Genomic DNA, 17,107 nt, shown 5'->3' with positions numbered 1-17,107 from the left:
ATCAAAAGATAAAAACAGCTTGCTATATTTGGACAGCTCCCTCAAAAAAAAAGAGGCAGAGGCTCCCAGGAGGACATTCAAAACCCATAAGTGAGGAGAAACTGGCAACACAATGGCAAAAATTTTAGTAGGAAAATATTGTAAATTCCTTACACACTCACCATAATTATTTTCAGTGCTATTTGAACTTACGGTTTAAACATTCACAAGTTTGTAAGTTGTATATTTGTGATTTCTACTTATTTTAACACTCCCAAAATGTCCTAGAATCATTTACAAGCATTTTCAAGTTCTATATGATGAAGATCAAATAGGTTTTTCTATGAAAATATGGCAAATGACTACACATGATTTGAAATTACTTCAGGTTTCAATAGACATTTTCTAACAGTTACAAAAGGGGTGCAAACTATACAGGGCTGATAAGAAGATTTTGGTGTTCGTTATATTCGTTTCAATGTTGAGCTTAATGCTTAAAATACTTTCTTAGTCATTTTAAAATTTGTTTTTATTTTATTTTACAGGAGAGCTCTTGAAACTGAAAATAGTAAATCTATCAAAAATATTTCACCTTTAGCCGAATCTGATTCAATAGCCATCAAATTAAACCTGGATTCTGACAGTGATAGTGATGAAATTATTAAGCCTCTTTATAAATCAGATGTCAGGTCACCTGTACGTTTGAGTGATGTATCTACTTCAAGTGCAGAAACTATACCCACTGCAAGGGAGGTGAAGAAATTCTTTCCTCCTATTGTGCCTGATGCTGGGGGTGAAATTCCATCCACGAACGATCGAAAATCAGTGGAGGTTGAAACGATAGAAAATTTTCCGAATGAAGTGCAATTTACTGATAGAATTGATGATTTAAGTGACATTGAATCTGACAATGACCCTTCTGACCTTAGTACCAGTACCACTGAACTTTTATCTGCCAAAGTAGAATTAATGAAATTAAGATCAACAGAAGATTTACTCAACCAAAGTTTAACTTCGGAACAGTTTGACACTTCAGGTCAAGGGGCATCAGGGGACATAAGCAACAATTGTCAATCGAGTAGTGCAAATAAGGAAGTGACTGATGAGAGTTGTCATGAAAACCAAATTCAAAACAACATTGATTTTATACCCCCATGTGGTGAAAACCATTTTATAGACAGTAGTAGTACAGAATCAGACTATTCGTGTGATGAGGAACGTCCTCTTCCCAAACATATTTTATCTCCGCTGACTGGGACGTCATGGGAAGAACCAGGAACAGATAGTAACTTAACAGACCTTATGCCAGAATATGACTCAAGTTTGGCAGAGAAACTTGGTGGATATTCTGCCAGTAATGGCTCAGATTCTATGCAACTGTCGAATCAGTCTCTGTCATATTCAAAATCACGGAGTCCGAGGAAACATCGTAGGCGGCATGGTGATAGGAAATCAGTCAAAGACTTGCAGACAAGTAGTGGAGTGTATGATAAGAGTAATTATACTGAAGGAAGTTTTGCTGGAGCTTGTGTTCATAAAGATGGTTCACACTTAGGTAGGAATATATCAGTAAAATGTAATATGAGATAAAAGATTTTACCTTTATTCCAGGTTGATTGATCTTGAAAGATTCTGGCTATTCTGTTTAAGTGTACCTTTTTTATGCCTTAATTTTTTGGTATTTCAAGCTTTCAGCCTGATAAAATATAGTACAGAAACATGTGGTTTCCTCGCTGAAATTAATTTCTTTTAATCACACGTCATGTCAAGTGATTGTTTTGTTTGTTTTTGGAAAGTTTGCTATAGCTTGCTACAATAATATACTTTCCTAAGACATCGGCCTCAAACAAGAAGAAGACAGATTATCTTACTATTGGATGTGTGTTGTGTGTTATACCCCTAGATAATGTAGTACTAGTGTTTGAATACTGATTACATTTATTGGGGAGGGGGGGGGGGGGTCTGAAAGCACTTTAATTAAAATTTGATGGGTGGTGGTTATTTTTTTTAAATATCCAATTTAAAAATTTATGTATTTCTCAATTTGCAAATGAAAACATTTGTATGGAAACACCAAAGTAATAGACTTGCTTAAAAATATTAAAATTTACTTTTCTTTCAGGTGTTATTTTCCAAGTTAAGAAAGTAGAATTAGATGATGGTAGTTCTACCTATTGTATGTGGGTGTCACGTGACCCAGAGGATGCACCAGAATATGGAAAATCTTTTGCAAACCTGACGTTGGCCTCCACTTTTAACAGTACAATGGATAAATCTAATTGTAGTTTAGGAGAGGTGAGTGTTATAACAACTCCATTTAAGATTCCGGATCAAGAATAAGGATTAATCTTTCTCTATTGAAAGTTTGATGTCTTCCAACCCCCCATCTACCCCTCAAATAAAAAATAGATTTTGTCAAAAGTTTTGAAATTTTCTTCTAAACTTCTGTGATTTAAAGCTTGCCATATCTTAAACTATCAAGTGTATCATTTAAAAGTATGAAATGGATCCTATCATTTGTTAAAGCAAAATTAGAATGAGAAATAAACAAATTTAAGAGTATCATAATTAAGTAGATGTATGTGAGGCTCTGAACCTGGTATTATAATTTGTAGTATGGCACAGAGGCAAGATCCATTGATTCATTAACTATTTTCTTTTTCAGATGGTTGTGGATAAGAATGATAATGAGGAAAAAGAGGCTGACACTGCAGAGGAAGAATCTCCTGGTAGAGGACTGTATGATCTGAAATATGACACCATGGATTCTATTGGCAAAGGAGCTTTTGGTTTTGTTAAAACTGCATTGCGAAAGACTGATGGGGAGGAGGTAGGTCACTGTTTGATTGGTCAAGCAGCTGATATAAAATAGGAGGTATGGTATGATTGCCAGTTCGACAACTATCCACAAAAGATCAAATTAAGTGGATGCATGCAATTATAAGCAACCATATGGTCTTCAACAATGAGTAAAAGTTATACTGTATAGTCGCCTATCAAAGGTTCTGACACAAAAAAAAATGAAATGATTCAATTGAGAAAGTCTTACCTATAAATGTTGATTTGGCTACAAGAAGGCCTATGGGTCAAGTTGTGACTCTAATAAAAGGATGATTTTAAACATGTGGTATGAAACTGATATGATTACTGCCTGTGAAAAGATAAACATTGCGTCGGAATGTTGTGTCCATGGGGTGACATGTCTTTCGATGTGGACTGTAACCTTGTCAACTAGCATGTATAAAATTTAAGTCAGTGTGTCAGTCTAATTCAAAGCAGGGTTTATATTCATAACACATTTTCTTGTACAGAAATGCATTTAATTTGCCACTCTTTGGTTTTAAAATTTGTGAATACAACTTTTGTCATCATTTTTCAGGTTGTTGTGAAATTCATTAGAAAAAGTAAAGTTCTGTCAGAATGTTGGATAACAGAAAGAAGTGGGGACAAAATCCCTATGGAAGTAGGCCTGCTGAGAAAATTATCTCACCCTAATATTGTATCTGTAAGTCAACTATTGTAGTTTTTCATTTAAATTAACCCTTCACACAGTGATTTTGCTAGCACTCGTCACTTTCGACATAAAAAACTGGCTGCCACGAAATAACCCAAAAGCCAGTGCTGTTAAAATCACCAAAAAAATCAAATCAAATCAAATCCTGAGCATGCATGAAATATATGCCACTAGACATTGGCAAGCAACAATAAAAAATAAGTCAGTTTTCTATTGAATATACAGGCAGAAATATCAGATAAACTCAAAAGAAAGTTATGAAAAAGAACTTAAACTGAATCAACTGGTGTATACTGTACCAGTTATAGTGTATTATGTGTATGTGGATGATCTGAACATTGTTAATAACACACTTGTTTTTGCCCAGGTCTCTAAATATCTACAAAAAAACCACTGTGGTCACTTACAATTTTATTAGGGCTCTGCTAATTAGTTAGAACATAAAAAAGATGTGGTATGATACTCTTCACAAGTTATCAAATGACACCAAAATTACCAACTTTAGGTCACTACTACCTTTAACAATGAGCAAAGCCCATACCGCATAGTCAGCTATAATAGCCCCATAATGAAAAATGTAAAACAAATCAAATGAAAAAACTAACGGCCTAATATATGTTCAAAATAATGAAAGAAAAACAAATGTGTAACACAGCAACAAACGACAACCACTGAATTACAGGCTTCTGACTTGGGACAGGAACATACATGCACATACAGAATGTGGTGAGGTTAAACATGTTGTGGGAACACTGTTTGTTGATGATCACGGTAAAAAAGTAAGTTGCACCCAGACACACTGTGAACTATATGTTTGCAATAAGGTACAGGTCATAATATAAAAAGTAATAAAAAATTCTGCTATGCACAGCCTTCATGATTAACTTTTGAGTCCACAAGCCCGAAGCTCAATTTTTTGAAAATTTTAGTTGGTTTCTGTTGGCTTGTAGAGAAGAATTTTACAAGCCTGATAGCAATTTTATAAGCCATGGCCCTAGGATTTGTGGTTAAGCATGAAAACTGTGCACTAGTGAATTTTCAATGCTAAACTTTGTAACAATCTACCATTGTACATTACAGGTGATAGATGTATTTGAGAATGATGATTATGTACAAATGGTGATGGAGAAACATGGTAGTGGAATGGATCTGTTTGAGTTTATTGACAGGAGTCCTCTACTTGATGAGACATTGGCTAGTTATATTTTTAAACAGGTAAGATTTTACTTTTAACATACCTTGCAGGGGTGGATCCAGCCATTTTAAAAAGTGGGGGGGGGGTTCCAACTTTATGTCCCCTGGATACGCTACTGCCTTGAAATGAAAATTTGCCAATGCTTTATTTCATTTTCTTTGAAGACCAGTGATCTTGGTCTATGAAGGCTCTTTTATTCTAGGTCATTGTAATTGTGTTTGAACTCGAAAATTAAGGGTTGTCTGCCATCTTTACATTGCGGGGGTAAATTTTAAAGATACACGAAAGAACAACAAAAATCACCAAAAATATTGGACAGTATAATAGACCTCACCAACCACCCAACACTGAGTACACATGTACTTATATAATATTTAAGAGAATATTGAAGAGATTTCAACATTGCTTCAATATAATTTGACAATTTCATTGTATATGTAGAAATACTTCAAATCGATGTACTGTATTTGAAATTGTAAAAAAAATATATATATATATAGATAACCCAACTATAATCTACTTACATTGCAGTCTTCATAGAAATCACATGTTCATTATTCTATGAGAAAATTAATTATAAATTAACTGTTAATAGAACTTTGAAATTTTGAAATACTGGAGCTTTTCTACCTCACGAATAGATTAGTTTAGCTGTATTTGAAAAGACTTTTGGGAATGTTTGGTCCTCAATGCTCTTCAACTTCCTACCTTTTTCTGGCCTTCTTAACATTTTTTAATTTGAGCGTCACTGATGAGTCTTTTGTAGATGAAACGTGCGTCTGGCGTAAATATGAAATTTTAATCCTGGTATCTTTGATGAGTTTATTCACAACCTTTGTGTTCTGTGCAGTAATTTCTAATATACAATAATTCTTTATTTCAGATGGTTAGTGCGATATCATACCTCCACAAGAATGGCATAATACATCGAGACGTGAAAGATGAGAATGTGATATTAAACGAGAGTTTTCAGATCAAGTTGATTGACTTTGGTGCTGCCGCCTACCTGGATACTACTAAACTGTTTGGGACATTCTGTGGAACATTGGAATACTGCAGTCCAGAAGTTTTAATGGGAAATAAGTAGGTGTTTTACTGTGGATTCATTATTATTTGTTGAATATCAAATTTCATGGGTACAGGTGAACCACGAAATCAAATAAGATGAAATTTCCAACAAATTTTTCTTAGGTTTGTATGTAGAATTCAGCAAAACCACGAAATCAAATATCCACGGCCATAAAAACTTTGTAATAATCCACAAAAATTGGTACCCACGAAAATAAATGAACCCACAGTGTATAACAATATGTTCAAAATATAGATCAGCCAATAGAACTGTTTTAAAAAATGAAAAATAAATGTTTACTGCACTCTTTGAGGCTTGTTACTGACACTGGCTTTCAAAAATTAGAATCACCATTTATCTGTCTTATAGCAGTAATGAAATATTGTTTCTGATATAGCATCAAATTAGACAGCAGATGTGATAAATTGTAGCTAGACATTTTTGAAGCCAATTAGTATTGATTTTCAATTCGCCATCAAATAGTACATACATTTTGTTATCTTTTTCTCATTTGTCAGCCATCAAATAGTACATACATTTTGTTATCTTTTTATACGACCGCAAAAATTGAAAAATTTTTGGTCGTATATTGGTATCACGTTGGCATTGTTGTCCGAATACTTTTAGTTTTTGCACTCTAACTTTAGTAAAAATGAATAGAAATCTATGAAATTTTAACACAAGGTTTATGATCACATTAGGAAGGTTGGGATTGATTTTGGAAGTTTTGGTCCCAACATTTTAGGAATTAGGAGCCAAAAAGGGCCCAAATAAGTGTTTTCTTGGTTTTCGCACTAAAACTTTAGTTTAAGTAAATAGAAATCTATGAAATTTTGACACAAGGTTTATGACCACAAAAGGAAGGTTGGGATTGATTTTGGGAGTTTTGGTTCCAACAGTTTAGGAAGTAGGGTCCAAAAAAGGCAGGGCTCACACTACTTCAGAATTATAGAGAGAAGTGACTTCTCTTTTTGAAACTGATAGGGAGAAGTGGTGAGATTTGAAAGAGAAGTGCTCATTCGCGCAGTGCGCTACAATGTTTGGATTTTACAATAGTATAAAGGGCCATATGTAAATAATGTTCTTTTTATATTGTTCAATTCATATCTGAGTAAAAAAAAATACAATTAAAGTAACATTTGAAATTAAAAGTTGTTTAAATTTTACTAAGGTTCTTGTGAGAAACTTATTCCAACTAAATATCTAGCACTAAAAAAAAAATTATTTTAAAAAATGTAAAGAAATTATAATATATCATTATTACAATTTAATTTAAAATTATCTTGTGTATGAAATTCAGTGTTTCTCATAAAAAAATATAAAAGTTATTAAGCTGGGCCATAATATATTGAAATTAGTATAATAGTCTCAGAGTTAAGCAACTTTAATCAATAGTTTGAAACAATCCATAAAAAATATAGGGAATTATATACACTAATCTATTAGATGTAACCAAAAGTCTCTTAATGTGTGTGGAATGCGTAAATTTTCCCTTTGGGATCAATATTCTTCTGTCAGCTGTTCTGTCCGTGCGTCCGTAGTAATTATTGTAAAAGTACGAATTTCGGTCATAGCTGGTCCGGTTCAGATCCGTAGTTTAGAAATCGGTCAATGGCGGACGAATGCAAGAAATTTACAAAAATAAACGATGTTTGACAAGTTATTTGAAAAGGAACATGACGTTTTTAATGCAATAAATGGATTAAACATTTAGGGCTGTTCCAGAAAATACTATGTCCCCCCCAGGGACGGCACTTTTTTTTAACCCCCACCACCCACAGAAATAAAATTTAATTAGAACAGCACTCCCTTTGCATTTTGGTATTTCAAATACAACCACCCACATAATATTTAAAAAAATTGCCTTCCCTGGGGGGGACATAGTATTTTCTGGAACAGCCCTTACTGGAGGCAACTTTTATCACGTTTAAATGAAGTAACAAACTTATTTTGCCGCCGAAATTTAGGTTGATGTACGTTTTTGAGTAACAAGCACCGAAACTTGCAAAAATGCATGAAGTGATAAAAAGTTGTATTTTTATCAAACAACCTGCTACACACTGCGAAGACAATGCTTCAACCTCTTTTCTATTAAAAGATAATGAATCGTTTATGTCTGAATTTCTTTAATTATCAATAAAAAATTGATGTTTCATCAACTTGGTAAAAATTGAAAATGTCCGATGACGGAAGCGACTGAAAGCGAGTATCTTCAAGAACAGGGCGACTTGATTTCGCTTTTGGGGTCGGGGAAAGCGAAGTAACGGTCGGCAGGAAGGCGACTTCTTCGCCCAAGTCGCCTGGTAGCGTGAGCCCTGAAAAAGGGCCCAAATAAGCATTATTCTTGGTTTTCGCACTATAACTTTAGTATAAGTCAAAAAGAAATCAATGAAATTTAAACACAAGGTTTATGACCACAATAGGAAGGTTGGGATTGATTTTGGGAGTTGAGGTCCCAACAGTTTAGGAATTAGGGGCCAAAAAGGGATCCAAATAAGCATTATTCTTGGTTTTCGCACCATAACTTTAGTATAAGTTAATAGAAATCTATGAAATTTAAACACAAGGTTTATGACCATAAAAGGAAGGTTGGGTTTGATTTTGGGAGTTTTGGTCCCTACAGTTTAGGAATAAGGGGCCCAAAGGGTCCAAAATTGAACTTGTTTGATTTCATCAAAAATTGAATAAGTGGGGTTCTTTGATATGCCGAATCTAACTGTGTATGTAGATTCTTAATTTTTGGTCCCGTTTTCAAATTGGTCTACATTAACCCTTTCACCGATTGCTGCCCAGACAGAAGCTACTCTGAGACGATGGCTTCCCTGGCTACTATTACTCAAGTGGGAGATCTTCATAATAAATGTCAATAAAAACTTATTTGTAGTTATTTGTGTATTTATTTCATTCACTAACACCATGTTCACAGTTTTATTCATGTTTTAATAATTTTTTCTTCTTAAAATATTCAAATTTTCGGCATTTTCTAGGTGAAATTCTCAAAATTCTGCTCTTTGACCCCAAATCGTAATTTTTTAACCCAAAACGGCAAAATTTTGAAAATTTTTATGAGGCTGTACAAATTCCTCACACTGAACGATGTCCATTCCAAGTGTTTTGTACTTAAAACGACATTTTATGTCAAAAAAGCATACTAGTTTGGCTTCAATTCTTCCATATTCTTTCAAAAAAAATGTTCCCTCATTTCAAATTCTCGTAAATTCCGTAAATTTCCTCTGATTTTGACACGGTTTTCAACAAACGGAAGCGCCATGTTTACACTTTCATCCGGGTATTCATCAAAGAAAGATAACTCATGGTTGCACTGTTTTAAGTGGGAAACATAAAAGAGGTATTCCGATCCCGGTAAAACAGGACTCATCGTCAGCTGTCTGAAGCGTGAATCCCGGTAAACCGGGACTCATCGGCGAAAGGGTTAAGGTCCAAAGGGTCCAAAATTAAACTTAGTTTGATTTTAACAAAAATTGAATTCTTGGGCTTTTTTGATATGCTGAATCTAGACATGTACTTAGATTTTTGATTATGGGCCCAGTTTTCAAGTTGGTTCAAATCAGGATCCAAAATTATTATATTAAGTATTGTGCAATAGCAAGAAATTTTAAATTGCACAGTATTCAACAATAGCAAGAAATCTTCAATTGCACAATATTGTGCAATAGCAAGAAATTTTTAATTGCACAGTATTGCGCAATAGCAAGAAATCTTCAATTGCACAGTATTGTGCAATAGCAAATATTTTCAATTGCACAGTATTGCGCAATAGCAAGAAATATCTAATTCCACAATATTGTGCAATAGCAAGAAATTTTCAATTGGAGTTATCTTTCTTTGTCCAGAATAGTAGTTGAATCAACTTAAATCATTGTTTTATACAATATACAATGTATATTCACTTTTACTACCAACTGATAAATTAAAACAATCTTTACCGTTCATTGATAACAAGCCCTTTTTTTACATTTTAATCTTTTATGTATTTAAATGAGTAGTTATTGTTGCAAACTCCATTAGAAATTTGAATTGAGATCAGTTTTGGAATGAGGGAAAGGAGGATGTGAAGAAAAAAAAAATTGGGGTTGTGGGGTTCAATTTTTCTCACTTCAGATTTCATAAATAAAAAGAAAATTTCTTGAAACATTTTTTTGAGAGGATTAATATTCAACAGCATAGTGAATTGCTCAAAGGCAAAAAAAATAATTTTAAGTTTATTAGACCACATTCATTCTGTGTCAGAAACCTATGCTGTGTCAACTATTTAATCACAATCCAAATTTAGAGCTGAATCCAGCTTGAATGATGTGTCCATACTTGCCCCAACCGTTCAGGATTCAACATCTACGGTCATATAAAGCTGCGCCCTGCGGAGCATCTGGTTCTCATTTGTCAGCCATCAAATATATAGTACATACATTTTGTTATCTTTTTCTCAATTGTCAGCCATCAAATAGTACATACATTTTGTTATCTTTTTCTCATTTGTCAAGAGGAAAAAGTTAAATAAACATGTTCACAATATTAAGGATGTTAATTACAAGATAAAATAATATGTATAAAAAAATGTGTTTTGTTGTAGATATAAAGGTCCTGAGTTAGAAATGTGGTCCATGGGAGTGACACTATACACTTTGGTATTTGGAGAGAACCCTTTCTTTGATGTGGATGAAACAATACAGTGTGTTTTGAAACCACCGTTTGTCGTATCTAGACGTAAGAAATTGATTTATATAACATATTGTTACTTTTGCAATGTTCTTTGTTGGTTACATACTAAACACCTAGACTAGAATTGATTTGGTTCCTTTAATTTTCATAAAATTTTGATAAAATGTTTACTTTGACCCTTTGACAAAAATATAAAAAAAATTAATAAACTTGAATTAGTGGGAAAATTTCATTGGATATATAGCAGTTGACCAATACCAATTTTAGTCATTGAGAAGCTCAATATATCTTTAATAATAGAACAAGATAAAAGTTCAGCTGATTTTACAGAGTAATCTCCCTGTAGCGTTAAATACCACTTGCAACACATTGTTTTAAAATTGATGAAGTCTGCTCAATTCTTAAAAAAAATAAGTGTGAACTTAAATAACTGTTCCACAGTTTCGTATAGAAAAGTTACAGTTTCTCCAATATTTGTTTTTCTTTCAATAATATGTACTGGGTTTCCATATTGTGTCCCCTCTTTCTTTGATTTTATTATTTCTTAATTACAGTCTTAAGAGTGTATGATATAGATAATTTTAAGATTTATAAAGAAAAAGTTGGACACCTGCTATGGTCAGTTCTAATGATTTCATTATTAATTACAGCCTTGATGTTTTTATTGATGGGTTTACTACACCCTGATCCCAGAAAGAGGACCAGTATAAAGGACTGTGAGAAGGACCTGTGGGTTAACCAACCAATAGATATATCTATGTACAAGTGGGAGGATGTATTGCCTAATTCAGGTTTGTTCTACCTCTTTCTAGGAGTTGTATACCCTCACTCTAGGAGTGTTATATCCGTACTTTAGAATAAATAGTTTATTCTCATAAAACCATGCAATTACAAAGTTTGCATAGAAGTTGCTCAGTCTAGTTAGTGTTGTAACCCTGCTCTATGAGTTGATTTTATACTGTAAGCACCTTATCTGTTCGTCTGTTTGTCAATTTCCTCACAATTTTCTCTTGAACTTCTGAACAAAATATACTTTGTTAGCAGCTTGACAAAAAAGATAAGTTGTAACGTATGATCTCTACCAGACACCTTATTCTTATTGGCTGATACTTGGATTTGTCAGTATGTTACAAAAAAATATTTATGCATTGACGTTAATGTTACAACTATCATAATTGCAAAATCGGTGAAAAAAAATAAATCTCTTATAAAAATACTTTGAATTCAGATTTCTGATGCATTTATCATTGTGATAGTTGAACAGTTGACAAGAATGAAAGATTTATTATTAAAAATATCAGGAAACACTAGATTCAAATAATGCATTCAAAAGTTAAAATGTAAGTTTTTAAATATTTGTCACAATTGGCACAATATTAAAAACATTGACTTTACTGAAGAAGAAAATATATATATATAGCTATCCCAATGTATTTTTTTTTATTTACAGAATTTCATGGGAACACTGCATCAGATAACAGAATGGACTCTCCAGACATTCACAAAACACATGAAAAATGGCTTAAACACAGTAATCTAGTACCAAGTTGATAAAAATTGTGCTGATAGAATTGCCAAAATCAAAAATCACCAAATCTACTCATGAAACAGAATATAATAGTGCATATGAGGGGAGAAATTATTTTAAAAAATAGTGCCATTTTAATAACAATTTTGGAAAAATGCTTCACTTCCTGAAAGATAAACAAAGAGTACCTATGGTGTACAAGAGTTGTTTCAGGAATAAATGTATGCGGAGGGGGAAGAACTTTTTATTTTAGCCCATACATAACTTTTTATTTCTAATAATTGTTTAAAATATTGTTATGAAATAACCACCTGTCCATTTTTTTAAAAAGCGCCAACCATGCCCCAATACAATTAATTCTGGAACAGCTAAGTGATTAAGATTATTTCAGAAATTATGTGTGCATTTATCAATGCGATTTTTTTTCAACGAAGAAATTTGTGGGATTAAGTGATACAATTTTGAAAAAGATAGGAATAAAAAGTGTTTTTTTTTATATAGTATGTAAAATGCAAGTTTTGATAATGATATATCAGTTTAAATTCATCTGCATTTTTTTCCTGGGTATTTTAAAATGAAAAATGAGAAAAAATTTTAAAGTAGTTTTGTTTTGAAAGTATGTTTCAAGAATAAGCTATACGATTATACAAGCAAAACAATTGCATTGATAAATGCACATTCATATCATCGTATTTCTATATATAGAATTTATTTTTCCTTTATTTTTATTATTCATTCAGTAAGGACTATATTTCTTTTGGTGGATATTTTTATGAAGATTTTTAATAACGAAACCACCTAGTTAACTATTACTTTTTTCTTCTTCAAAAGAAAGTCTTGAGATAAAAATGATATATCAATATGTAAATTTTTAATTGTAGTTGCTCACTTGTGTGTGAAAATGTATGCACAGTGTTAATAGTAAACAACTACTTACAGGTTAACGTCAGCTTTGAGACAAATTCCTACCCTGATATACCCTATCTTTTTCGGGTAATTAATACTGATAGCGTTTGACATTTTTAGCCGACCAGATTTATCAATTTTACATAGCTTGTTAAGGGGCCATTTGAAGGACGCCTCCGGGTTCGGGAATTTCTCGCTACATTGAAGACCTGTTGGTGACCTTCTGCTGTTGTTTTTTTCTATGGTCGGGTTGTTGTCTCTTTGGCACATTCCCCATTTCCATTCTCAATTTTATTCAGATAAAGAGATACTGTAAATTCAGAAATTATCGTGTGCATTTACTATTGCAATTTTGTTATTTTAGACTAAAATGCAATTTTGATTCTTGCGATATTGAGAAAAATCCTGTTTAATTCATAAAACAAAAATCATTATGCGAGTTTAAATTATTTTGATAATAAATCTGTCGAATTTTTCAAAATAATAAAAACATTGCATTAATTTCTAAATTAACAATAAATTTCTGAGCAATGTTTTGGTGTTACATATATACATTGTAAAGATTTTACATGCAATTTGAAAAAGTTATTTAATAACTTTTTGTAACAGGGTTAAAACATCACATTATTCATGTGATTGTAATCTTGTTTTAGTACTGTTTCGAATTTGAAACAAAGAAATGATATTAAAATAAGTTTTAAATTCGTGAGTTCTAATAGGAATTATGTAATAAATTTCCATGACAAATGATAACAAATTTGTGTATAGAAACAACGTATATATAGGAATAGCTAAAAGTTATGTTTAATAAATCAAATTGGAAAAGAGCACACAGTACAAAGATAAACCAGAAGTTGAGAGTGTTCATTAGGGTTTGAACTAATGAGTTTAAGGACCTGACTAGTCTTAATTTCAAAGAAACTTTTAGAAGAATCATTTGAATAAGAGTACAATTTAACATAGTTTATTTTACCAATGTAAAATTTAATGCAAATGTACTCTAATTATTAGCTTCTAAAATTTTGCATCTGATAGTGGTTATCATATCTGTATATATAGCAACATTAAAAAATAACAATTTTTTCTTGACTTTCAAAAAAAATTATTCCAGGTATATTGGGTTTAAAAAAAATGAGAGTAAGGTATTACATAATACACTTTTGAGGATGAGAAGTCTATAAAAATAACAAGCTTAAAAGGGCATAATATAAACAAAATAATTGTAATGCTAGATTGCATCTTTTACTTTCTTGAATTAAGAATTGTTATACTAAAATATATGTATATGTACATGAAATATAGTTTGAATATTTACATTAAAAATAAACTAATATATTTATCCTATGCATGCTGTAGCAGTCAGTGGTAAAAGGGTCTGCTAGTATATTATTGTCCATTGTATAAAATCCTAGTCACATTTGTGTGTATTTCAATTTTTAATGTTTTTATTGATATAGAATTTTTATATGCTGTGATATTTCCAATATGTTTCCTTCTACTGCATCACAAGACATTCTATGTATTTTGCCTATGGGTTAAAAGATGTATATGATTGCATAATTACTGGTAGTTTTATATTGTATAGACAAGCATTAGGTATGTACTCCAGGTTAGCCTTGTAGAATACTATTGCTACACTATTGTAATAAGACATCTATGTATAGTAACAGACAGCATCCTTAATCAATAAATGTTTATAAGTAACAGCAATACCAGATGATTTCGACTTAATGTCATGCATTTTTTGTTGATGACAGAATTTATAAACAGAAAATCATTTTGAGTTGCATATTTTCAATTTTGCCATTTCAAAATTCTTAATTAGGCTTGCGGGTACAAAAATTTCATCAACAAATCAAACATTTGATTTTTTGATACAAAGTATATTTATTACACTATTAGTTATTACTATATGATATGGTACAAACATCTCCCAAAAAAATCAATTCCGTTTGGCCCTAGAAGACTTTTAAAATGGTTATACCATTGAAAAGGCTGCAAATTGTCTCCCTTTGCTGCAAAAATGCCATATTTTGGCATTAAAATTGAAATATGTTTTTTAACTCATCGGTGACCATTATTTTTTATTATTGTTTTCAAATAAGCTGTTCATAAACTAAATAATTGTAAAATTTAAGCGATTTTTGTAATTCAATTCTTTTTTCATTTCGATATTACCTCAATTTCTTATTTGTTCAACAGAGAAAAAGGAAATTAACAAAAATGTATGCTTCTTTTGGAGGCAGATTGTGAGCTTAAATGAACAGCGACTCCATTTGTTTACTTCATTTTTCTATTAAGTATATGATAAAGTTAATTTATGAAAAATATAGCGATATCCTATATTAGAAAAAAAAATTGATTTATACTCTGTAGCCCCCTTAAATGTGGTTTAATATCAGGGATTATAATGACAGCTTTATGTAGTTTTTGGTTCCAAAAAAGTGAGCTTCTTTTCCTCTCCAAAGACATTTGGCCATTTCTCAATGTATCAGAAGTTTGTGTCAACAGATTGTATAAAATTTTTATAGTTTTTCTTTTTGACGTGAAGACACTGTTGGAACTTGGAAGATTTTTTGTTTAACTTGATGGATTTGAATTGTTCAGTTATTTTACTTCAAAGGCTGGTATATCAAGGGTTGTTAATAATCATATATTTGAATTTTATGTAAAAAGTTATGCAAAGTTGGATAACTAATCATGAATGAATTAGATACTGGTGAAACTATTAAAGTAAAGGTTGTAAGGTTTTGTACTAACAAGTGATGTACATAAAACAATGTATTTATTGTATGTTGTATCAGTATAGCCAGTTATTGCCTTGTGTATATAATGGTGAATAAAACACTTTTTTATTTTAGAGAAACTAGATTTGGTGTTTTGTTTTGTTACTAATGCCTGTTACCATTTGTATAAGAGAGGCGAAAGATACCAAAGGGACCTTCAAATTTACAAGTTGAAAATAAACTGGACAAATGCCATGGTAAAAAAAAGAAAAACACCAAAAGCTTAAAGTCTGAGAAAAATTCTTTAATTTGTCCACATTTAGAAGAAGTTAACTTACTTTTAATTTATTGCTTCCATGAAGCAATTTGCAGACATATTTTCTGTATGCACAGTGACCTTAGCGTGACCCTCCTTGTAAAAATCTGGTTATCGCAATACCCATGAATCTGTCATTTAAATAAACAATTATCTGATTGTACATGTTAAACATGTGCTCAATACCCATGCTTTTTGTTGATTGTTTACTATAAGGTGACAATTGGTAAACTTCGGCTTCAAAACACAGCATTTACTGATCAGTCAAATTTGTTAATTCAGACTGAGAGAGAAAAAAATGACGATAATATGATATATTTGCGTAAAAAATGATAAAATCATGCACAGAGGACTAAGTTTATGATATAAACATGCATTGGTTCAAGATTTAGATAAACATTATTTTTCACCATTCACTCTTTTCACATGACTTTAACAAAAGTACCCCTAACATCATTTAAAAACAAAGACACCAGTAAAAAAAAAACATCATTGCATATTTCTTAATATTAGACCACAATTAACATTTACAAATAACTAGTAACTATGATTTAAATAGATTAAAACAAATTTTATGTATTTTTCTTCATAAACGAGTTCCGAGTCGTACCAAAAATTCTATCCTAGGTTAAACTAATATATTTAGTTTTGGATACAATCCATAAAGGAATCATATATATGTAGGTGAATGATTTGCTGAAAGGCAAAATTTCACATGTTTATATCTCATATACAATATTGTTTAAAATGGGCTTACAAAGATAATGTTTATTGCAAAATAAATTTTTAGTATTTTTAGCTCACCTGGCCCGAAATGCATACAAATGACTTCTTCTAGAGAACCATTAAATGGAATGAAACCAAACATGGCATGAATGTTCCTTATGAGGTGGTGACCAAGTGTTGTTACTTTGTAGCCGATCCATCATCCAAGATGGCCGCCAGCGGGGGACTTAGTTTAACATAGGACCCTATGGGAAATGCATACAAATGACTTCTAGAGAACCACTGAACCGAATGAAACCAAACATGGCATGAATGTTCCTTATGAGGTGGTGACCAAGTGTTGTTACTTTGTAGCCGATCCATCATCCAAGATGGCTGCCAGTGGGGGAATTAGTTTAACATAGGACCCTATGGGAAATTCATACAAATGACTTCTGTTAGAGAACCACTGAATGGAATGAAACCAAA

At 31.9% G+C, this 17,107-nt stretch overlaps 1 protein-coding gene across 1 annotated transcript in view; it reads left to right on the top strand.

The window, feature by feature from the left end:
- Window positions 1-11,994, top strand: part of LOC143053940 (PAS domain-containing serine/threonine-protein kinase-like) — a 36,388-nt gene extending 24,394 nt beyond the window's left edge. Inside the window, exons 12-20 of the mRNA XM_076226752.1 lie at window positions 525-1,534; window positions 2,102-2,274; window positions 2,645-2,809; window positions 3,359-3,484; window positions 4,574-4,708; window positions 5,572-5,771; window positions 10,349-10,482; window positions 11,088-11,228; window positions 11,888-11,994. Of these exons, the coding sequence (XP_076082867.1) occupies window positions 525-1,534; window positions 2,102-2,274; window positions 2,645-2,809; window positions 3,359-3,484; window positions 4,574-4,708; window positions 5,572-5,771; window positions 10,349-10,482; window positions 11,088-11,228; window positions 11,888-11,988 (2,185 nt within the window). The 3' untranslated portion in view covers window positions 11,989-11,994. The remainder of the gene's footprint in view (window positions 1-524; window positions 1,535-2,101; window positions 2,275-2,644; window positions 2,810-3,358; window positions 3,485-4,573; window positions 4,709-5,571; window positions 5,772-10,348; window positions 10,483-11,087; window positions 11,229-11,887) is intronic.
- The last annotated feature ends 5,113 nt before the right edge of the window (window positions 11,995-17,107 follow it).

Source organism: Mytilus galloprovincialis, chromosome 12 (assembly GCF_965363235.1).
Source record: "Mytilus galloprovincialis chromosome 12, xbMytGall1.hap1.1, whole genome shotgun sequence".
In the NCBI taxonomy this organism is placed as follows: Eukaryota; Metazoa; Mollusca; class Bivalvia; order Mytilida; family Mytilidae; genus Mytilus; species Mytilus galloprovincialis.
The sequence above is the reverse complement of the archived record's forward strand: the minus strand, read 5'-3'. Positions and strand labels throughout refer to the sequence as shown.